This window comes from Lissotriton helveticus, chromosome 5_1 (assembly GCF_964261635.1).
Source record: "Lissotriton helveticus chromosome 5_1, aLisHel1.1, whole genome shotgun sequence".
Lineage (NCBI taxonomy): Eukaryota > Metazoa > Chordata > Amphibia > Caudata > Salamandridae > Lissotriton > Lissotriton helveticus.
This window is the reverse complement of record NC_136065.1, coordinates 721,561,470-721,586,555: the sequence shown is the minus strand read 5'-3', so window position 1 is coordinate 721,586,555 and position 25,086 is coordinate 721,561,470. Positions and strand designations below refer to the sequence as shown.

At 44.3% G+C, this 25,086-nt stretch overlaps 1 protein-coding gene and 1 pseudogene across 41 annotated transcripts in view; both read right to left on the bottom strand.

Annotated features, from left to right (window-relative positions):
* SORBS1 (sorbin and SH3 domain containing 1) overlaps nt 1-25,086 on the bottom strand; it is a 1,860,906-nt gene that overhangs the window by 481,583 nt on the left and 1,354,237 nt on the right. For 40 of the 41 annotated variants that reach the window (XM_078643144.1, XM_078643174.1, XM_078643143.1 and 37 more), the window contains one exon: nt 17,109-17,224. The exons of the other annotated variant lie outside the window; for it this stretch is intronic. In XM_078643144.1, the coding sequence (XP_078499270.1) occupies nt 17,109-17,224 (116 nt within the window). The remainder of the gene's footprint in view (nt 1-17,108; nt 17,225-25,086) is intronic. 41 annotated transcript variants of the gene reach the window in all.
* On the bottom strand, nt 19,672-20,575 carry LOC144756467 (mothers against decapentaplegic homolog 6-like; annotated as a pseudogene).

Sequence of the window (25,086 nt, the reverse complement as noted above, 5' to 3'; positions counted from 1 at the left end):
GCAAATACAGACACAGACAAACAGAAACACAGCAATCCTGGCCTACAGCAAGCAATGCTATGCACCCAGTGTAAAAAAATACTAGTTTTATGACGTACTAATATTAACAAGTCAGGGTTATGATTCACATTTTACATTAATAAAACTCATTGCTAGTGATGAGAAGAAGAGTTTAAAAAAAAGGTTCAGATCAGATATCCTCTGTGTAGGAAAGCTTCTTTTGGTTACCCCCACTTTGTGCTTGATATTACACTGTTTTGACTAGTCTGACTGTGGTACTGCTAATCAGGACACCAGTCTATCTGCTTTCTCCCTAAAATGTATTGACATGTACTTAGGTACACTCCAGACTGGATACTGGGGTACCCTTATAAGTTCCTAGTAAATGGTACTCACGTACCCAGGGCATAGGTACTCCAAAGCTCTCCCCTGGGGTGAAGCATTATTATGCCACCCAGGAGAGACCATGCAAAATGGAACTATAGGTCTGCCATTGCAACCTGTGTAAGCTGGTGCATGCACCACTTATGTTTTTATATATATATATATATATATATATATATACACACTTAAAAAGTATAAATCACCCCTATAGCAGGCATTGACAATCCTGAAGGTAGGGTGCTGGGTTTTACGTGAGAGGGTGCCCCTGAATGAGCAGAGCCCCTCTGCAGCCTTTGGCGACCATTCTCCCGGGGTGTCTGTGACACAGCCAGACATATAGGTAGAGGTGCATTATAACCTTGCCGTAAATGCTATCTCGAAAACGGCTGAAACAAAAATGTTGTGCTTGGTATCAAACACCTTGGAATCATACTTCCACCCCGGTAACTAGTGTGGGAGGTATGATTCCACCACTCAGAAGCAAGCTTTGTGGGACCTGATCTTCCCGGTACCAGCCTTCTCGACCCGGACAGCATAAAATGGATACTGCCGATTAAAGACACATTTCTGCCTTCCTCCTGCTGAGCCAAGCTCGAGCAGAGGAAGGCAGCACAATAGGCATCCTGTCACAGGGAGGTGTGACCACCTCCCAGACAGGATTTAGTGTATTGGAACTGGGTGGGTGCACCTCCAAAGTGCCTGAAAGTCTGCACGAGGGGCACATTTGGTGTGCCTGTGCATAGTCCAGTTCAAACCAGTTCTGGGAGCCGTTGGCTCCTGATCTGGTGCAAAACTGAACAAAGGACATGAGTGCAACCACCACCCTGTCCTGACCCTCCCCTAGGAGGGTCCCTTGAATCTGTTCAACCATCTCCCATGAATACAAAAGTGCTTACCTGGGTGTAGGACCCTAGATTCGACGTGGACAAGATTCTGAACAAGAAACCACTGACCTTCGACTGTCTGGACACTCTGGGCTTTGCTGGACTTCGACTGGGCCCGACTTCGTCTCCCTCTCCGTCCAAAGCATCGTCTGTGTCCGTGCACAATACAGGCTCCTTGCAGGACCTGTGGAGCATCAAGGTCAACTGAAATATCTCCCTTGGGGTGAAGGAGTCACTCCCCAGCATTCACAGGCACTGTAACGCAACTGACCGGTCTGCTGATCCTGATCTCCTGTGAAGACTTCACCAACACAAGAGGTGGGTTCCTACGTTCCTTGAGGTCGAGCTGCCTTCTCATCAAGTTAGAGGCCAGTATCCCTCATGGGGACAACATAACTGGAACCCTTGTGCACAGCGTACTTTTGCAATTGCATATGCTTGTTGGTGTTCCCCAAATTCATGCATTGGGCTGTCGATAGCCTCAACCTCTGCGCAGATTTCGTACCAAGAACTTTGGCCTCCTCGCACTCTGTGCACTGCAAGCTGTTGTTTGGTAAAACGGCTAGAGGTCCCCTTGCGACTCCGGTGCCTTCGGCATGTGGGCACATTTGAGGGACAATCCTGCTTTTCTTGGGCTCCCCTGGTTGCTCCAGGCCTGCCCAGATTCCCCTTGCTGTGGTGAGTCCTCTGGTCCTTGCTGGGCCAGACCGTAACCTTTCTTGACCTTCTTTGTGGGTTGCAGTTACCAAGGCTTGTTGGTGCTCCTGCCAGATACCGACCCCTCAGCACTCGCCATCCTTCGTGGGACAGCTTGTATCCGGCTCCTGGTCATCCTCAACATGTCCTGGTCCCTGCAGCTGTAGAGTCAAGGTCTCTTTCGCACCTGAAGCACCCGACATCGGCGGGCATTCGTCTACCGAGCCCCTGGTCAGCCCTGAGTGACCCAGAATCTGTCCCCACTGCTTTCAGGTTCCTTCCATCAAGAATCCACCTGGTACTTCAGTATCCATGGGTGGGGTGGCTCTCCAACCTTCTATGTGCCAAAAGGTTTCCTCGTAATCCATTGGGAAGGGTCCTTTAGCTTTAAAATTGCAACCGCTACTCTCCCATTTTTTTTTTTTGGCAGAGTTTTATAGAGCGCAAACTTGACCCGAATAGGGTATCAGAGCGCTTTACATAGCACCAGTTACGTTACATGATGACACATTCATATTCTTTTAGGCACAGGGAGATTAAGTGATTTGCCCAGAATCACAGGAAGTTTGGCGTCGTTACCGAGACTCGTACCCAGATCTCCAGGTCCGAGGTCGTGCGCCCTAGCCCTAGCACCCCTTGAATTGTAAGTAGCACACAGTCGTGTTCTCACACTGCACCAGTCCTCCGTGGGGTCCCTCCTCACTCACCTTGGGTGGTTCCTTTGGGTCCCAGCGATTCTACACATTCTAGACACTGTCTTGACTCAAGTCGTGGTTCTTATACCACTATTTTAGTATATGATTTGGTCTCCCCCTGGAGCCCACTGTGTATTAGTGCTACTTACGATTGTTGCTGTGCTAGAGTTTGGTGTGCTTTGTGTTTATCTGCATGTGGCAGATACTGTGAGGTATTTAAGGTGTTAGAATAATAAATATATATTCTTATAACTATTGTATGGTTCTCCTTTCATTTAACCAAATACAACAAGATTGCATTCTGGTAAAACAAGCTGCTTAACATTCCTTCAAGACACAGCCTGAAGGCTGCTCTCCACAGCTACTACTTGGACAGCTTTCATAAGGTTATCTTTGACCTCTTAAATCACCTTAAGGGTTGTTTGGACTGGTGCAAGGAGCCCAATTTAATTAGTGGACATCATATACCAGGCCAACTTCTCACACTCAAGGATCATGAGATGGATAGATAGATTCTTTACATGACTTTGATTTCTCTGCGGAGCATATTCCTGGCATAAAGAATCAATCTGCAGATTGTTTATCAAGGTTGGTTGAACTAGTTGAAGAGAAAATGGGAAACTGAATCAGGACAAAGAAGTTGAAGAAGATGAGAGCGTATGTGAATTGACTGATGGAGCGATTACAGAGGATAAATGAAAGTCAGCTCTTCTGCATGATGAGAAATTGAATGCACTGGTGTGTGAGTTGAGAAAGGTGAAGGGTGACTGGTGTAAACTAGGAAAGGTGTGGAGTTCAAGAAAAGAAGACTGGCAGTTGATAATGACGTTTTGTTAAGAGGCACAAGACTGATTCCACAGTGGAGGCAAGCATGGCTTGGGGAGGCGGGTTGCACGGGGAAAGGTCGCGCAGGGGGAAAAAATATATACTTACCTTGAGGCCGGGTACCGCGTCTCTGCTCCTGCTCTCCTGCCTCCGACTCCAGGACAGGAAGCAGGCAGCCAGGATCCCTCCCTTAAGCCAATCACAATGCTGAAATGCAGCGTCTTGATTGGTCTGAGCAGGGGTGGGCACGTTCTCCATGCAGGCTGTACTGCAGCCTGTATGGAGAATGGGGAAAGTGTGCATGACTGGTTTGGGCTGCCCGAGAGGGCCAACCAAACAGTCATTGCGCACTTATGAGTGGGCCAACCACTCCTCCCCTGCTCCAAGAGCAGAGCAGCACCACTCACCTGCAAAGCAGCAGGACACGTAGCATAAAATGATAATAACTTTAAGTTATTATCATTTTATGTTTCTACTTGACACTGCTTAAAAGCACTGGGGTGACGCTCCGCCACCATAGAGGAGGAGCTGCCACTGTTATTCCACCTAGTTAGCTGAGAAACAGAGTGATGACGTTAGATCACATAGGACATCATGGAATTGTTGAAATGAAGGAAAGGTTGAGGTCTAATTTTTGGTGGCTTAGAATGGATGTGGAAGTGGAAAGGATTGTCTGTGAATGGGTGGAGTGTAATCTCAGTGATAGAAATCGAAAAACCAAAAATGTACCAATGGTTGTGCGTGATCCACCATAACATCTGTGGGACGAAATATTAATTGACATTAAGGGTCCTTTTAGTGGGGAACAATGTACACCATATCTAATAGTATTACTGGATTTATATATACTGTTTGGTGGAAGTGATGTGTGCGGGTGGATGACATAACCACCACTAGTATTCTGATATTTTTAAATGAAGTTTTCAAATGGGAAAGTTTTCCCAAATCGTAATTGTCTGATAATTGTCTTTAGTTTTGTTCAAGAGAATTTGAGAGTTTTGAAAAAAATAGGGGTTGGAACTCAAAAAGTGTTCTGTATATCATCCTGTGACAAATGGTGCTACTGAAAGGTTGAATAAAACTCTTAAGGAGAGTATACAATAGGCGAAAGCAAATGGATTGGAAGCTAGCCTTATAGGATAGGATCACAGCATATAAAATAACTCCTCACTCATCGACAGGAACAATTCCATTTTAATTATTTAAAAGGGAGGTCACCAAGCACTTTGTTGTGTCCCAGGTGGATGTTGTGGAACAAAGGTGTGAAGAACATGACAGTGGGGGAACAGAGAGAAAGAGAGAAACTACAGCAAAGGCGTTAGTTGGTTGTTTACCATGGTCAAAATAGACAAAAGTTAAAAATGCACTGGAAATTAACGATGGTAGGGTGTGGAATCTAAGTCTTGTGGTTGAATAACCTATGGAAAATGAAGAAGTACTCATGAGTATGAGTGAAAACATAGATTCTCCAAGTCAGAGTGGGAAGGTAGGTCAATATAGTAGTTCATACAAAGGAACGTATAATGTACATAGAAAAAGTATGAGAACAAAGAAACGTCCAGCATATCTTAAGGATTTTGTAGACATGTAACTGTTGTACTTTCATCAAAAGATTTCTTGAATCATTCAAACATATGTAATAGGTTAATGTATGAGATCGAATCATTCTGTACACTGTTGGTTATATGACGAAGTTTTATGTACAGAACAATATAGGAACGTCAATGGGTATTGTAAACAGACTTCAATGGGTATTGTAAACAGGGGGAGATGTGTGGTATTCTTCTTTACAGCACAGCTCATGAACAGACATTTTTTGTGAGGTGAGAAGGAGAACATTAATGATGGAATGTTGAGCTAGAATGTCAAAAACAGCTGTGACGGTTAGAGTAGCGGAGTTATCAAGTTAGAGCCGGTTGGGATGCTCTTTAAATATACTCTCTTCTTACCCCTTAACTCGTGTGGTGAAGCGTGGTTATTGGATCTTCACACTCACCAATCAACCTTTTAAGGTTTTTCTTCCATTGCCATTTACTATTAACACCTCTTCTTAACTATCCTGCTCGAAATGGGCCCCTTTATGACCACAAGTCACTCAATCAGGATTTGTGTATTTTTTTGGGCAGAATTTTTGGTAGATGCGACTCTCAGAACAGGAGCATGGTGTTTAGGAGTGTATGGGGGTAGTCCTTCAAAATGTCACCGAGATTCGCAAGTTAGTATTGTTATTATTATCTTTATTATTATTTACATATAAGCAACAACTGCAACCTGGGAAGGCACCCTGGCTAAATAAAACATAAATAAGGAGCTATGAGTGAACTGAGCCTGCATTGTGTAGAGCCAAGGTTTCAGAATTTTTCTGAAGGCAAGATGATTGTAGATGGCTTGAAGAGGGGAGGGCAGACTGTTCCAGAGCTGAGTCACCTGCAGTGAGAAAGCCCGGCCGTCTGTTTGAGCTTTCTTGAACTAAGAGACCGTTAATCGGTTAGCATTGGTGGAATGTAGAGATCTTTGAGGAGCATAACCTTTGAGTTTATACAAGAGGAAACGCAGTCCTACTTGGTGGAACGTCCTAAGGGCCAAGAATAAAGACTGAAATAAAATCCGTTCTGCACTGGGAGGCAGTGGAGTGAGTCCAGAGCTGCTTGGTGGAAGCTCCTCAAGGTAAAGAAAGACTAGATCCGGAAGAACCGCTCAATGAGGTACATAGGAGTACCTGATACAGGGGATTTCCATAATCGAGTGCCTTAAGGTGCTTTGCTATCTAAAAAGCAGTGCTTTTGAGGCTATTTACAAAGATCACCAATATTTTTTCCATCCTAACAGCACTTCTAAACTTAGAACTAAAACAGCTGGTGTATGCAACGGTACAGACTCTCCCGTTTCTTCATAGAGTGAAAGTGAAAGGCTTTATCCACCAGAAATGTTTTACGTGTAGACAAAGCAGGAATCGTGTGAAAAATTCTTCTAGCCTAATGTTCATAGATTTTCTGTCCTGTTAACAATGGTTCATGCACAAAATTAGGTAAATCAACATTAATGCCTGGAAACCAATGAAGATTGTAGATTTCTACTGTATATGCCCAAGGGTCTCCAGAATTCTAAAATATAAGGACAACTATTCAGATGGTGGGCATGCCATATACATTTGTTCCTTATTGTTTGGGAAATGGCCACCATGCGTGCACAATGGAATTTAACAGACTGACCAATCATTCTGAGACTGTAATACGTGTTTTACTAATTTAATCATGTTAAAAGTGAGAACGTCATGTTACCATGGGTACCAGTAAATCAGCGTCAGACACTGACTCAAATTTAGAATTAGAAGTCTGTTGGATGACCTCGAAGCAGTGCAGTTACCCCAATTGATTTGTCATCCGACTCATGAGGGCGGTCATATCTTAGACCCGGTCTTTACCAACTTGCAATTGGCCGAGGTCTTGCCCCCAGGCCTATGGGATGGAGCGACCACCATCTTATTGAGCTTATTATTTCATCGGAGGCACGTCCTGCTGGGAAGCCAGAGAAAACATCTTTTAGGCGTCCCTGGAAAAAGCTCAAGTTGGAAGAGCTCCATCGTTTTTTGATCTCTTCACCCCTGGTCCAATCGGATGACATAGCTATGGGGTATAAAACATTCTGCGCCTGGATCATCAAGGCGCTTGATGCACTGATACCGGCCAGTTGGTCTAAAATCCGACCTTCCCAACCGAGCCCCTGGTATTCTGAGGCGCTCAGGTGTGTTAAAACCACCTGTCGACAGGCAGAAAGAGCCTGGAGGAAGAATTATGACAAAAGCCTTAAAATATGCTACTTGGCTAAGCTAAAGCTATACCACAGAGCTGTCTGCCGAGCTCGAGCGGATTATTATGCTCGGGAATTTCAGGCAAGCTCCAATCCATCTAAACTGATCTTCAAAGTTCTGAAGGAGCTTGCAGCTAATAGATCTCCAGCTACTGAAATATGTTCTCAGGCTCACTGTGAGTTGTTAGCTAGCTTCTTTGTGGAAAAAGTTAATGCCATCTACCGCTCTTTCCCCAAAGTGGATCCTGAGGGTACGATTTTGACACCACGTACCTCTCAGTGTTTGGCTATTCTTCCTACACCTTCGGAACAAGAGTTCACCCTCTTAACGGCCAAGGTTAAATCAGGCTCTCCTGACGATCCTCTGAAGCCAGCTCAGTTTTTGGACTCGGCGTCCATCTGCCTTCCTCCTATCTTTCATCTTGTGGAGCAGTCCCTTACTACTGGGATAGTGCCACCTAGCTGGAAGGCTGCCTGTGTCAGACCTATTATTAAGAAACCTGGATTGGACCCGTTGAAGGCGGAGAGCTATCGACCAATCTCCCTTCCCCCGTGGGTAGCAAAGATCACAGAGGCCCATGTTAATAACATCCTAACTAAACATCTGGCCTCTGCACACCTACTCGATCCAACCCAGAATGGTTTCAGGCCGGAACATAGTACAGAGACGGCGCTCCTCTATATGGTAGAACACCTCCGCTCTGTACTAGATGCAGGTCAAACGGCGGCGCTGGTCCTTTTGGACCTCAGTGCCGCATTTGACACTGTATCTCATACCATCCTGGTCCGCAGGCTGGGTGAAGCCGGCATCACAGGCAGGGCGCTTGATTGGTTCCGGTCGTTCCTCTCGGAGCGATCCTTTCAGGTGGTAGCGCCACCTTTCAGATCTAAGTCCCATGCCATCACCCAAGGAGTCCCACAAGGGTCGGCGTTGAGCCCCACGCTCTTCAATCTTTATGTCCAACCGTTGGCTGAAGTTGCGAAGAGCTGGGGTCTCACTATGGTATCTTACGCCGACGATACCCAGTTGGCGGTAGCCCTTAATGGGGACTCTAACCAGACTGCATTGAACTTTGCGGCTGGTTTGAGGGCTGTTGCTAGTTGGCTAACGCTCAACTGTTTACAGCTTAGCGCCCTCAAAACGGAGGTAATGGTTTTGGGAAAACATCCTGATCTGTGGGGTGACAACTGGTGGCCTGAGGAGTTGGGACCGCCACCTAAACCCATTTCAGAATTAAAAAATCTTGGTGTCTGGCTGGACTCTAAACTGACTTTTGCGTATCACACTAAGAAGGTGGCATCTACGTGCTTTGGCATCTTGAGAGGTCTAAGGCCGATCCTTAGATTTTTCGATGCCCCAACGCGTCAGATGGTGATCCAAGCCAGCGTACTATCTAGGCTGGACTACGCTAGCTCATTGCTTTTGGGTGCGAACCAGGCCGAAGTCCAACGATTCCAACGAGTACAGAATGCGGCTGCACGTGCCTTGGTTGGGCTGCCTCGCTTCTGTTCTGCTCGCACTACAATCTGCAAATTACACTGGTTACCCGTAATCAGACGTGTAGAGTTCAAGAGTCTGTGTTTCGCGTACAAAATTTTGAAAACTGATACTCCTGTCATCCTTCAGAATCTTCTGAGTTTGTACATTCCATCGTGAAACCTTCGCTCTGCTGGCCTAGATTTGGCACTTGTCCCACGGTTCCAAAAATGTAGATTGGGGGGCCGCTCATTTAGGGTGATGGCCGCCAAATTGTGGAATACCCTTCCTGTCCACATTCGCTCTCTAGACACCCTCTTTGCTTTTAGGAAAGCTGTTAAGACGCATCTTTTTCCCTTGTCGTATTAGCTGCGTCTCTGCTGATCTGTTGGTTATGTTACTTTTTCAGGTATAGCGCCGGGACGCCCCTTAGCTGGGGCAGCTGTGCGCTCAAGAAATTTTAGTTAACATAACATAACATAACTGACTCAAATGTGTGCAAGGAGAATTTGATCACAGGTATCCATGGTATGAGTCTCAATCCCTGAAATGGAGGAAACAAGGAAGCCGCCACCTTGAAAAGTGGTAGCAGAAGCAAACCCTCCCCCCAAAAAATTAGCATACACTTCGTATGATCGCAATGTATAAACATCATCAGTGTACAACTCCAGGGCAGCCATATTTGAAAACATCTTTTCTATAGGGCTCCGCAAATGCAACAAATCACACGTAGCGATCACAACTGTACGGTATTTATTTTTTGTTGCATTTCCATAAGTACTTTGACCGTAGTAATTGTTCTCCTTTTATTGGACTTCATCTGTAATTAAGATCAAACAATGAAGTTGCAGCTAGTATAGAGCCACCTTTAACAACTAATTACACGCTCACACTTAGATGTATGTAGGCTTTTTTTTGTACCAAAGTAGTCACACAATAAAACAGACTGAGCTGAAAACTTGAACGTTGTGGTACTGTACATCGGCACCTCTGGGGCTACTTAAGAGTCATTAGCAAATCGTCTTTCTTTATTTTTTAACATTTCTTGCAGTAAATATGCATAGCTATGGACAGCAGGATTGCATGGCAATACAGAGCGACACCCGAAAGAAAATCGTACTTCGGTATATTTCTGCTTTTAGAAATAAATAGAGACCGGGAAGAATATGCTTTCGAAATCAATATTATGTGTAAAACTGAGATAATGAAAGAAAACTTCGAGTCTTAATCACAAGATCAGCTGCTTAATTAAAATAGGTTGGCCCTCATCTCGAGTTCCCTTAATAATTCGTGTTATTTTTACGACCCAGGAGTACTGTTACCTGGTGTCTGATAATTCTAGATGCAGGAAAATAAAATAAATTATGAGTTTTGGGCGAAAAACATGCGGAAATCTCATGGACAGTGCTGATTCCCACATGTTTTTGCCTGGTATTCCCTCAAAGGCTCGACTGCAGCCAGGAGGTCAAATCTGCAGATAAAACACCACAAAGCAGTGGTTTTCCAGCAATACTTGCAATTCCGACAGGGCCAGTAACTCTCGTTGCCAATTGCCAATCCGGGCAGGATTATAGGAGCATTGGTAATGAGCGCCTTTGACTCATGATCACATGGTAGACGTACACCCTCATCACTCAACTCTCAGTTTAATGTCTCTAACCTTTTCGATGAGACTAAGCTGGCTGTAATTCAGTGGCGGTTCCAACGCTAAGGTAGAGAAGCGTCGCCTTACTGCTCTCAGAGGAGTGGAAAAATAAAAAATAAAATGATAATAGCGTTATTATCATTTTATTTTTTGTAATGGCTACGAGGCCAAGTTCAGGTGGGCGGAGCTAGGGTCACAGGGAGAAGGAGTGTTTGGTGCACCATAAGTGCGCATGACAACTTGGCCGGCCATCTTGGGCATGCTAAACATTCATGTGCGCTTAGCATTTCTCCACTTGGCAGTGTTGCACAGCCAGGTGGAAAACAGTCCCAAGGCTCCAAGGCACTGTCTGAGCGACCAAACAGGCCACTCGGACCAATCACAATGCTGTTGTCTTGCTAGTGACAGCAGCATTGTGATTGTCTTCACAACAAAAATAACCGGAAACCCCATGATTTATGTCGGTACATATTTATACAAACAGAGACAAATAAGATGTAATCAGTCTTTTGGAAAGTCTTATGCTCATCACATCAGAGACTACTATACAAATGACGTTCATTGTTTCTTGCTCGAAAATAAATAGTGTTATAATACTCTAAAAGAAATGCTCATATACAAAAGGTGCAGTATGAACAAATGCATTATACCACATAACTTATACATTGTGTAAATCACTCCCCTATGTTTCATACAGAACCTCAACCACTGCATATAAACATAAAAATAAACATATATTACCACTGTCACACATCTTTAGATAGCTCTTGGCGAAAATGCCCAACTTCTAGGAGAGTCCAATGGATGATTAAAACATGTTGATATAGTTAATTTACAGTTGTGGTAAACTAGATTGGTGGTGCTTGGGTGATAGTTTTATTTAAACACTGATTTTATCTTGTTTCCGGGTATTTGGAAGTCGATTCTCCGTAAAACACTTCTATAATATTCAGGGACAAGTAAACCAGTGTATAGAAAAGTGCATTTTAATTTGTTTGCTTCTCCTATAAATTCCAACAGAAAATGCTCCTGGTATTTTTGTTGATGGTGCAATTTATTTTTCCGGTGACATTTTTATTGTACACGTTTGTTCAGAATTTGTGTACTTTCCTCATTCCACAAATGTTAATTCTAGTTTGATTTTGGTGTAATTCTCAAACTGCTTACCATCACTTAACTTTTAAAAATCACTTATACCCAATCTTACCCTCGAAAGGGAACCACAAATGAATGATAATTTGAGTTGTAAAATGTATTGCATCATTTATCTGTCTAATTTGAAAAGATGAATACAATCCAACTTGTATCTTGATCAGTCGAGCTCCACATATGTTCCGTTATCCCTACATCCAGCTCTAAATCTTGTTCATTTTCCTAACTTCCTTTAGTGAATGGTACCTGAAGTGCACTGCTGAGGGATCTAGATGGCTACACTGCACATGAAATGGAATGGGAAGGAGAATTTAGCATGCCCCTGCATCTCCCAGAATTGCCAGTTTGTAATGCATGTACACAACTATGTACTCCCCCCCCCCCATCCATTATCTGGCAGCGCAACTCCAGCGTGTGTCAAGTTGGTTAGGCTATGGAACATGACTTGAATATGACATCATTAAGACATTAAGGAATATGTTCTAAACCCTCAAAAACTGTTCACGTTGTCTCAACATGCTTCAAGTGGCAAAATATAATTGGAATTGCTACTTAAAGTGTAGAGCTGTAGGCACCCCGTCAGCGACCGAGATCCCACTCTGGGTGCTCCAAAGATTTGTCTCTCTACCAAAATTGCAAACAGATCACTTCGCGCCAGAGCTGGTATAACCTTGATAGGTGAGCTCTACAATTTGGGTACCCTCATGGCCTTTGAGGAGATACATACTGCCTATGAAGGAACGTTTGAGCAATTCTTAAACTATGCAGCATTGTCCAAAGTAATCATGCTTACCTGGGGTGGAACCAGAGGATTATACACTGACAACGATCCTTTACATTTGGGGGACGAGCGAATGTTTTATTACTGTTGCATATAAGGCCATAAGGGCCACCAGTCAGGGTTGGATTGGAAGCAAAAATTGGTGCAGGCACACCAAAGAATGTGGCCCACATTTGCGTATTGCCTTTACGCAAAACACTGCTTCAGTGAAGTTTTATGAAAATAAAGGGGGTGGGGGGCAAGTTTTATTAACTTCACATAGATAAAAAAAAATGATCAGATTAGTTCATACTGCTGAGCCACACATGAATGTAAGTGAGACCACTCCTGCTCAAGCCCCCTGCCCCCGAACAATCAGCATACATTAATGGGCCGGCCCGGCGGGAGAAAGGGAGTGATACCTCCCCCCATTCTGCCTCTAGAAAGGCCACTCAGGCACCCACTGGGCCACTGGCGGCATTCTAAAAGCACAGACAGCCCCCAGGCTGCCCAAAAAAGCAGACCACAGCTAGAACTCGGCTACCGGACCTTCGGCCAGTTCCAGAGTGCCCGCGTTACCAATCCGACCCTGCCCCCAGGGTTAAAGATTGGATGTCCTTAAGGAACAAAATGGAACAAAGACCAGGGGGGAGAGTTAACAAATTGTGGTGGGTTCGTGTCTGCAACATGGTAGGCAGGTTTCTCAAAATGCTCAGTTGAAGCCTCTACAGGTTAGGGACGTCCATCGTACACACCTGACTCTGGGGCGCCTGCAGGCCATGTATCCGGATAAAGTACTTTTATGCCCCAGGTGTAGTGTGTGTAGTGTAGGGAGGGCTGTCTTAGGACACATGGTGCGGTCCTAGAGGTGCTTAGACCTTGGTAGGCAGATGTCACAAAAAGCACTTCGAAATGGACTGGTGAATCAAACATGAATGTGCCCTGGGTATGTCTGCTGTGACTTACGCTACGACCCAAGGCAGCAAATCGAATAGTAAATTGGTAGATCTTGCACTGGTCCTCGCAAAATGGCAAATTTCTGTGAACTGAGATATCTGATGACTCCAGGTCTCAATGGGTGGAAATCAGACTTACATACATTTGCCTGAGCAGAGATGGGTGCTAGTGCCCACCAGATAGCTGAAGCACCTAGACTTAAGCTAGTACTAAATTCAGGACATTAAAACTGATGACAAACCACCATAGAAGGTGAACCTCTCTAATATGTATGGTCACAGATGATGGCCTTTACCTGTATTAAAGCAATTGGTTTTATAATCAAAGTCCAGCAGAGAATTATAGCGCATAGATCAACAGCCTGAGGCAGAAGTCTTTGCATTTCAATGGGGTCAATAGTTGGAGGGGTTAGGGGGTGGGGGATAGGGGTTTCGTGTTGCTGGAGCCTGGAGGGAGTGAGGGGTTGTTTTTCCACTTGATCTTTAGGCACAATGTCACCTGTGGCTGTTAGTACACTTAATATGTCATTATCCTGACATTCTCTTTCTTCTCTGAATCACAGATATGAACATGCAACAGTGGTGTTGTGACAAAGATAATTTATGGGTTGCATTCAACTTTACTGACTGTAATGAAGATCAGTTAAAAAAAAAGAATGCGCTTTTTCTGGCACAGGATGAACTATGGAAAATTAGGCCAATCCAGCCCATTCAGTCTTGGTATGGAGGTAGAGAGTTCCAGAACCTGTTACGGCAGCATGACAATGTTTGCCGTCTACTTCATTTTTGTTTGGTATATTCTTTATGGAAATGTTCAGTCCTCTTGTGTGGCCACAATAAAGGTGTATTGTGCGTACTGATAAAATCCATGTTTTTTTTTATTATTTTAGTGGTTTCTGTTCTAGAGCCCATGCTGTTCGTTGTGTATTTTCAATATGTACCTATTTATGTAGTGTTCAATTTAGAATAAACACAAATGCATTTATAACTCTCAGAAACAGGGAAAAAGAAAAAAAATTGTGACTTGAAGGATCAGTAAATGGAATTACCAGCCGAATTCATGGGTCTGCATTCTTTGTAAACTGTACTAAAGAAGAAAGACCCGGAAACGCATTTTTTGTAATGAAAATACGGATTTGACTCAGCTGGTAACTAGTGAAGTTAACTGATAGTCTAAACTGTGTAAGAAAGAACTCGAAAATTAGAGGAGTGAAGTGTTGGTTTATTTTAATCTCATTTTTTAAGTCATCGTGCAATTTATTTCTCTCTTTCTTAAAGTTGGAATTGCACTACTTACAAAATTTCCTTGTACCCCTTTTTACCATGTCATTGGGGATAGTAACAGCATTTTGCCTGAGGTTATTAACAGCGTTTTTCACCATGATTCAGTATGAGTCAGTTAATATTTAACATCACATCACCGATTTACTTCTTTTATTGCTATGAACCTAATACAATCCATCAAGTGTGCCGGCACTAGCATACTAGGGTGCAAATGAGTTCATCCCATAGACTGTTTTTCTTTTGGTTTTATATACCTGGGTCGCCAATTATATATCTAGGGTGTTCGGGTACAGAGCAGTTAAGTATATGCAGCATCCCTATCCCCTAAGGTAATGTTGAAATAAATGCTGCAGTGGTGAGCTGTATCTTGTAAACCCATCCTGCATATTTGTGTACATGATTTTTACTTTCAGGGGTGCTAAAACGGTAGTAGTATTACTTGTTTGAGAAAAGTGAAATACATATTTTCAAACGTTCTATTTATTCAAAAGAATTAATCAATTGCCTTCATTAGTTAAACATTTTATATTGATCAGAACAAGGTTTTCGGTTTCACCTACAAAATCTGTTTCATGGTATCAAGTGAAGCCACAAAAGGCATCATCCCCACTGCAAGGCTCAATAAATTGCTGAGGAATCAGTAAGTCAAAAATAATTGCAGTGCTTAGCAAAGCACCACTAGCCCAAGTTATCAAGATATAACTGCTTATTTCGATAAACATATACACCTAGTCCTTTATCTGTGCTTAGAGGGACGGATAGAAAACTGTGATGATGAACCCTTTGTAAAATTGTAAAAAACCAGCAGCTGGATTTTTTTTTAATCAGCTTTTCTCTCTTATAGTTGTCTGTTTTTCTAAGATACTACCTTACTAATAATTTTTCTTTTTTTGGAAAGTTATTCATTAGCAGAATGTAAAATGAAAGTAAGTTATTTATGAATTATGATCATGTCACGGCTGTACAGCTAGAACATTGATTGGGTCTAGCACTTTTTGCTGAATATTTTATGATTGGGTGGTGCAAATTATTAAAATTGAGTGATCATAATTCTGCCTTCTAATAGTGGTGAAAATGGATATGGGTAATCAAAGATGTGTTTTAACATGTATTCTGAAAACCTAAATGATAGAAATTTTCAAAAGAGAAGAGATATGTAAATGAATTGCTAATCATACAAAAAGGGATATTCTGTAAAAGAATTGCCACAGTTTCTTAAACACTAGCATTAGAAGATTCAATTTTCAGTATAATCTCATTGTTATTAAAAGATGGCAATTCTGGCTGAAAACAGCATACGTCACTTGCTCCTGCTGCTCATATCTAGTTAATGCATGCACGTGACCATCTCTCCCTAAGAACACCCTTTAAATCGTCCTAAATGTTGTTAAAAAACTGTAACGGCAAAAATAGAATCAGATATGTTGTTGGTTCATATTTAGACTGTGAGTCAAACAATGTGGAAATACCTTAAATTGTATTAGGAGCGAAAGGGGGATATGGTTTTGCAGGAATATAAATGGTTGTAAAAGCTTTATTTCAACAACTCGTGTCATAAAAGCTATAAAAGACACCAATTGGAATAAAAGAAGAAGTATAAAAATAAATGATTCAAACAACAGCTTATTACAGTTAAATACATGTAAACAGTGAATCATAATACGCTAATAGAAATTAGTGTAACACCTTAGGAAGTGATCATATGTAAATTGAACTGGAGTTTATGTCCTGTTAAGTGTGCTCTACATTTTTGTGACTGTCCTACCCAACTCATGCCCTTGTATAAAACACTGCTCTGTCATGGATCTGACCAGACCCCACACGTAGGCTGATGGCACACAACTATAAATAGGACCATCCCAGTTACTGATCAGGAAATGTGCTACAGAGCCAGTTGTAGTGGCAGGCATGGCTCATTCCAAGGGGCATGCTCTATGAAGATCAGCCACCTTGATGATGGTGGAAACCAATGCTGTGAGTGACGTAATAGTCTGAAAGTGCACCATAACCGTAATTCGGGCCACCCTTCGCCCACAGGCTGCAGTATTCCATTGACATTAACAGTGTTTACTATTCTGAAAAATAGTATGACATTAGATTTAATTAGAAACCAGTGCTGAAATACCCAACTTCTTGACCCTAGATAAAAGTTAATCAGATCACTGTCCATATTCTCCAATTCACTAACTACAGATGAATTGAATACAGCCAGTCAGTATGGTTTTTAATTTTATGTAGCTGTCTAATAAAAGTTGCAGCTTTTTACTGTTTCACATTATAGTTCCATAAAGTGCTCGGCAAATGACATCAGTCTAAACCACTCACATTGTACCTGGTGCTCTGTAGCTTCTATTCGCCAGAAAAAAATAACCATAAAGGAACAAGCAATCCTACAAGCTGTACTTGTTACTGATATTCACGTTTTACTCCCTTTTGGTAAATTAGTTTGGAAATTTACTTATACAATGTTTTGCCCAGGCGCCAATGATATATAGAAACACTTCTTATAATTCCAAACAAAGCAATGTAAAAATGCTTACCAGGAGCTTGCCTTCAGGAGGAAGATTTGGACGCACGCTTCGATACCCCTTTGTGGTTAAAGTTGTTGGCTGAGCATCTCCGTTAGAGTCAACATTGGAAGATGACTTCCATTCATCTAACATGTTAAAAAGAATGCCAGGTCATAAGAATGTGTGTCCTGCAACAGTCATCAATGTGTATCTCTCCATGAACAAAAACACCGTCTACCAAAAGTGGTTGAATACCTGTTTCTATTTGTCCTGGCTCCAGATCTACGTGTTTCAAAGAATGCAGAGAGACAAAAAGGAAAATGACACAGAAACTGTTAACATGGGGGAAATAATGCCTGTAGCTTTAAGAGCACTGCAAAAGAGCAAGAAAACCTTTTGGTATGGACTCGCCCTGACAGTGTTACATGTAAACTGGCTGCAAATATCATGCTCTCAGCTTTTCTGACCTTTATAAATACAAGGGATTCGTTCATCGCTAAAAAGAAGCAATTGTTTGTTGGGCAAGTAGTAGGAAACTATGCTTTCTACAATGGAGACTTAGTCGTAATTGCATTGGTGTATTGCAAATACCAAGCATAACTTCAACTTCGTGAACTATGTTCTAAAATGCAGTCTGGGATGTGATATTCCCTTTTGCTGCCACAGTTAAACGGTTTATGAGTATGCAAAAGCCTTGAACGAAAACTATGCACTACAGCGTTATGGTGCACTTCACACACTTTTCACAGTACACACTAAGCAATTACAACATTTAAATTCACTGTAAAAAAAATAAGTAACGTTGTTTGGTATAATGCACGTTGGTACGCTCTGTACAGCACCACAAGAAAAGCCACACGAGGGGACCCATAAAATAGCTATATCCGTCCTGCAAGTTTTTTTGGGCATTCCTAACACCTGTCAGAAATTGCGTCAAATGATTTATAAAGTCGAAAGCCCTAAATCCTGTGTAAAATTGCTTTAAAGATTTATATAGTCGAAAGCTTATACATTTTTTTTATGAAAAAACACACGCTCTGTAAAAAGTGGATTATTATTTGGGGTGGACAGTTGCCCACCTCAAGGAATAAAGACACTAACTTGTCAGGGAGAGACCCAAAGTCACTTGCAGTAAAGTCATAAAATTAACCAGAGATCAACCACCTGGTGGCTATGGCACAGATCAGAGAAGCTTAACATAGGACAATGTGTACAGTAATTATGCCATACTAAAATAACAATATAGGAAAAACATCAAACATTAAAAATGCCAAGTCAAATCAGAAAAATTTAGTAAGACGTAATAAACGAAAAGACGCCAAAATTGCAAAAATCGAATTTGACGAAACCAGAAATAAGAATGTTTAAAGTTTTAAGTAAAAATAGAACCAAAAGCACTAGTGCCAGTGATAGTCTATGGACGCAGCAGACCAGGACCTAGGCACAATTTAAGGACGACCATCATGGAATGCATGTTGTAAACATCAAGTGGGTTTATCTTGCTCAAAGATTTTACCATATGACTTAGTATCTTTTTCTGAACCTCAAATCCTCCTTGGGGTGTCCGAGAAAGGTGCATGTGACCACGCAAGCAGCATAGGCACCAATGAACGTGCATGCTGACACTTTACTGGGCATGGCATTGGGAGATTAGGTTTGTTTTTAATAGGTGTATGAAGGAATGACACTATATTTTGGCACCAACCTGAATGTTTCTGACTACGCAAGTGCACAAGAACGTTTCTCAGAGCACCAAGCGTAAGAAAGGACTGAGAAACAAAACTGAATGGCACGACATTGTTGTACATATAATTGTTACGTATGTCCTTTATGTTGGATGTCATTTTTAGGTTTCGACCTGGCGAGGGCACAAAGTGCCCCTCCCAGATCGAAAACTTTTGTCAACAGTATGGATGTTCGGACTGCCTCTGTTTCCCATTGGCTAGCTCCATAAAAAAAAGTAAAGTAAAGTCCACATTTGTAAAGCGCACAATCACCCGTAAGGGTCTCTAGGCGCTGGGGGCCGTCGGGAAGATTAAGCGAGCTATTGCCCAGAGTCACATGGTGCTGGGCTAACCTGCCGCCGGAGCCGGGGATCGAACCGTGGTCCCCAGATTCCAGCGTCAGTCGCCCTGGCCGCGGCGCCACACCTCATTGGCAAACAGAGGCGTCCGTCATCCTTCGAGGCGACTCGTGGGCGTTCCTTGGATGTTTTTCTCATCCAGCCCCTTTGGACACGTCATGCGGCTGGGGGCGTGTTGTGTGATTTTTTTTTTGGGCCGCCTTTCATTTTATCATTTGCCCCGACCTCTGGTGAGTGCTTGCTGCTGTCCTGCCTTCCTCCGTGTCCCTCCTCCCGCCGTCCCCCCTCCCGTTCTCCGTGTGGTCCTGCCTTCCTCCGTGTCCCCCCTCCCGCCGTCCCCCCTCCCGCTCTCCGTGTGCCCGTCCCCCCTCCCGTTCTCCGTGTGCCCGCCAATGGAGGAAGCCTTCCCGACCCCCCTCCCGCTGCTCAGGGACACAGTGGCTCATCACTACTCCAGAGACACACTACACTGCCCACCATCAGAAGTATGGACTGTGAAACGAATCAACACTACATTACCTCCCACAACACTGCCCCCAACCACATCCCTCTCCCCCACAACACCCACCCCGTCACCAGCTCACCTGGCACGCACAGACGACTGTAGTGGTAGGGGTTGCAGCAGGCACTGTCCTCCGACCTCCCGAAATTCTGACAGCCCAATAGCGCCTTGAGCTCGGTAGGGCGCTGAATATCGGGCCAGCTGAAGAGCTTGCAGAGTAGCCACTGGGGGGAGGCGGGCAAGCCCCCCACCTGCAGCTCGGGGGCAGCGGGCCACAGCCCCCTACCATAGCTCCTTTGGATTCCACGGCCTCCAGCAGCGCCTCGAGGCTCCGTAAGCGCTTGAGAAGCAAGTAGGTGACTGCTTTCAGTTCAGGGTCGGGCGGGACGGGGGACCGTGGGGATCCCATGGCGGGAGACTGGGGGGATACCGGGGTGCGGGGACTCGAGGGAGAGTTGTCCTGGAAGAGGCAGCAGGTCACCGTCCTGTCCGAGTGTCCTCCGGGCTCGCTGCAGCCCCTCCGTCCAGCCCCTCGGGGGTCGCAGACGTGTCTCCATTGTCGGTTTCAGAGGTGTCCCCTGTCCACCCCCCAGGGGTCTCCGCGGGGCTTCCACGGTGCCCCCAGGAGATCCCAGCAGTACCTGCGCTCTGCCCCACGTCGGTCCCAGCAACGCCGCCGTGCCTGGCCCCGGGGCTGGCAGAGCAGCCCCCATGACGCCCCCCGGCCCAATGCTCCCCCTGCTGCAGCACTCGGCTTCTCCAAAGGCGCCGGACCAGACTGGAGCGTCTGGACCTGAACATGCGACGAGGATCCGGAGTTGCTTCCCCCTCCTTCCTCCCCCGGCTCCTGGGTCCGATCTTGCCTGGCTCCCTAGTCCCCCTAGGGGGCAGGAACCCGGAGATGCATGGGGCTCCGTGCACCACCCCTCCGGGGGCAGCACACGTTCAGCCGAAGAGACCGTCCATCGAACTGCAAACAACAGATGCCTGTCCGGAGCCGCACACATCAAGGAATCACCCAAAACGGGTTTGGGGGTGAGGGGGGGTCCTACATTTCAATCCCTCACAATGTGGAAAAGTAAATTTTGCCATGTTGTATGTGCCTACGTGTTCCCCATGTTATGATATATGTGCATGATCGATATGCATGTATTCCCCTCTGATCAATTAATGACGCAATTACAGTTGTGTCCATCTCTAGTATGCCAGTTCCCAGTCCTCGTGAAAACAACGAATATTAGGCCTATGTAAACCTACGTTGCCACGTTTTACAGTGTGCAAGTTAATTCATTGAATTGTCCCCGTTTCTAGGCCTCAAAAGGGCCCGGACTCAGATTCAGCTCCTGTTTCCTGAACCCTCTCCGAGGAGCGATACAGCCCCCACCTGTATCCCTGACCCTTCACTTACTTCATGCCTCGCAGTGCCCGGCCCGGCCTGGCTCTGCCTCCCAGTCTGCCAAGAGTATGTTATGATTCTAGTTATCAGTCCAGCCCTCCTTCTCTGCATTCCTAAGCTACTGAATCACATCAATAGTTTCCGTCATGGTCTAGCCTTTATGCCTCCATGTAAGAGAAATACTGTATTAATATTCCTCGCACATGCAATACATTTAGAATAATGCATGCACCAGTCTTAGTGTCTGTTAGCCTTTACCCTGATAACTTTTGGATTCTATCAACATGTACTATAAACACCAGATACTAGATATGCCTAGGTACATGTCGCTCTGACACTCCAGACCTTCGTCTCCTCTTCTAGTGCAGAAGTCATAGCCCCCAGTTCTCCTGGTAACACGTCATTGCCAGTTTGCGCGCACCACTAGGTTAAAGGTCCCAGCTGCTCAGGTAGCCCCCTCCAGGTTTCTGCCCCTTTTTATGACATATTCTGTTACGTTTGTATCACATGTCTATGTATACGCCCTGTACACGCCTCTTGTTACACCCACTTTATGCCTTATCTTTCGCGACTGCTACAAACCACGCCTACTGCTACGCCCCCTGCATTGAATGTAATGTATTTTGTTTAACTATATATATTGTGCACTGTTATTAAAAGTTATCCCTTATGCTCCCAGATCCTGCCCCCGGCAGCTGCCATCCTATTCCCATGCAGGCTGTCCTGTTCCTGTCCTTTTATGATTAATTAAAGCCTGTCAACTTCAGCTACCTCGTATCTTGACTCTTATTTATTGAGCTAACCTTTTATTGAATTATAGTCAAAAATAGAACCGGTAATTAATTATTTATTTACCACATAATGGCGCCCGAATAGGGACTTGCCCTTTCCCCACGCGCCGGAGAAGCCACGCAGGCCCCCTGATCCTCTGCAGCCGTGACGGAACCATACCGTGCAGATATTTCTGCTTCAAGTATCCCTCAGGCCCACGGAGGAGACGGAGGCGGCGGTCCAGCGTCCAGACGAGGCGGTGGAGGAACGCGGCGAGTCCCGACCAGAGCCCAAGCCGAGAGTCCAAGGTCCGAGGTATCCGGAGGCCCACCTGTAACTGAAGTCCGAAGTTCGTCCGTCCGTCGTCGTAGCAGTCCAGTCCAGTCCGAGGCCTTCCGTTCTTGCTGCCCGGTGAGTACCGTTGCTGGGGTAGTATCTAGACAGGGTCAATTAATTTGTCTCTGGTCCGTGGGTTTGGGTACACAGATCCAACACGAAGTGTCCACCTAGGTGGATGCGGGTCCTGACGTGTCTCTGTATGAGACCGGTAAGTTTTCGTACTGTTTTAGCAGTACATCTAGTCAGTCCAGTCTGTTCTGTTCTCGAGAAATTCTTGTGTTCTGTTTTCAGTATTTCAGGTAATATTCTGTCCGAACTGTTATTTTAAATGTTATTTCATGTGTTTTCAATGTCGTGGTATGAATGATTCGTATTACAGTTATTATTGTGTTCATTGTGTATTGTATTGTGTCTAGACTCCAGTCCAGTTATGCCTCTGTTCTCGAAGTTACGTCAGTTAAGAACTAGAAAAGGTCTGCTCGAAGAAGCAGTTCCTGTCCCGCCTAGGGACAGTCCAGGTCATTTTATGTATCATAAGCATGGCATAAGTGCCATATTATATCTAGACTTATGGGTCGAGTATACTAAAGATCTAGAAGAGAAATATAGATGGCCTGTATCAGGTACATGGGATGCCGAGTGCATCATGCGAGTAGAAGAAGTATTATGGAAAAAGAAATCCAGACAGTCCCAGAAAGATGCCATCGAGTTATGGCGCAAAGAATCTCATAAAAGAACCGAAAAAGAAATCAGAAAGTCGGAATTAAGTAGGGAATCCTCAGAAAGAGCCCAAGAAAGGGAATTAATCGAAATAGGTGAACGAGTTAAAGCTGAACAGTCAGACAGACAGAGAAATGCCCTTATTAAGGGTATGTATCCTCTTCTTGCCGAGGGCTTGCCAAAAGCAACCCCGGAAGCACCATGTAATTTTCCGCCGCCATTAGTTCCGATTAAGCTACGTCACAAACAGACCGCAGCTGATATTTTTCTCTCGTCCTATTTGGACGACACAGTCCCAGAATATGCAAATCCTGCTCCACCAGCTCCTGTAAATAATGTAATTCCTGTTCCTCCAGCCACCGGGGCACCTGTTACAGCACCTGTTACGGTACCCCCGGTCCAGCCCGTAGTACAAGTACCCGCTACTTCGGTCACTCTCCCAGCACGAATAGTACCAGTCGACGATTCTAGTTTAGGGGCCGCGGGGGGAGGTCCTCCTGGTACCCCGCCGCCACACAAACGTGTAACGTTGGTCGAATTACATGAACGTGCGTTACAGCGTACGCCCAAACAGCAGTCCGTTGCAGATATCAAACGAGCTCTTACCGAATGCCGTTATGATCCAGTCCCAGGCGATGATAATATGGTTATATATTCATTGCGCGTAAGACGGGTGACCGAGTATTTGGACACCCTACCGAATATGAAAGAAGATCTAGACAGAGTATATCGCTTCATCCGTACAGGAGAAGATCCAGAAAGTATTGGCGAAATCATGTCTCTCAGGAAAGCTGAGACCCAGTTCATGTTATTAAAGTTTCTAATTAATTGTTTAGTAAGGGAACAAGATTGTCCGACTAAAGATCCGACCGAAATGAGAGTCCTGACAAGGTGGAGTGATAATATAGCCGAGGGAAGACACGAGACACTAGGTAGTATAGAGAGTATGTACAAGAAAATTCATAAGGAAATAATAAGGTTACACGAGAAACGCAAAGCAGCACAAGTAAGCGAGAAAGAAGACGACTCTTCTACTGAAGAGGTAGACGACGAGAATCCCACCAGAATAGCGTATGTAGGTAAATCTAGACTTCCCGACCGACATTCACGCCTAGAAAACAAGAAAGTTTTCCCTCCTCCAGCACCAGAACAAGGTTCTCTTGAACAAGTATTTCAAGCTACCGATCACATTCTGAAATCACGAATCGGTTATAGTGAACTTAGTACCATGCATGAACAAGAACTAGCCCGATCAGCAGTCCGATGGACTACTGATTCTACCACTTTTCCAGACGAAATAGTGGCACAAATGTTTCTGAAACTGCCCCCAGCCGAGCAGCGACTGGTGGGTATGTATATGATCCAGCACCTCATTACACTGTATGAGGGACAACATTCTGATCCAGGTCCGTTACATGATGTTCTGAACGAGTTACTCCAATATAGATGGAGAGGTTTAGGTACCGATTTAATTAGTATCATTCTAGAACAGCGCCACAAATATAGAACGTTCCTGAATCCGCATTTTGTTCATGTCTCACCTCCAGAAAGTAAACCATTCTACATAGATAGACAGCATCCGTTACGAGAAGTACACCCAGTTAGGACAGAGGGTGGTGAAATGCAACGAGTATTTGTTTACACCCCTATCACAAAGATGGAACTCTTAGAGATGAAAAAGTTAATTCCCTGTCACGATAAAGATCCAGCAGGGTTCCATCGAGAATTAAAAGACATGCTCCGTATGGGAGAATACACGTATCCAGATATCATTAAAATGCTAAAAGTCCTGTTGCCCGCAGGGGTATATGAAAAACTCAAGGAAAAAGAATGGGAGGTGGGAGAGAAAAAGATAGATTGGGCAGTTCTAGAAGCTGAAGATAAAATACGAGTACCAGGTACCGGTCTTGGGGAGAAATGTAAAGAATTACCAGAGTTATTGATTCAAGTCTTGCCAAGGTTACTAGCCACGAAAAAGGAAGATTGGGATGCAATCTCAGCATGCAAACAGAAACAAGATGAAGATACTAGTGATTTTTATTCTAGATTCGAGAAATGCTTTATTATTAACAGTGGTCTGAAAACAGGTAGCGAGTCATACCCTCATCTTTTTGTTACTAAACTAGTCGAGAATTCAAGTCCACAAGTTAAAAATCGAGTTTTGAAAGTCGAAAGTACCTGGCAAGCTAATACCCCG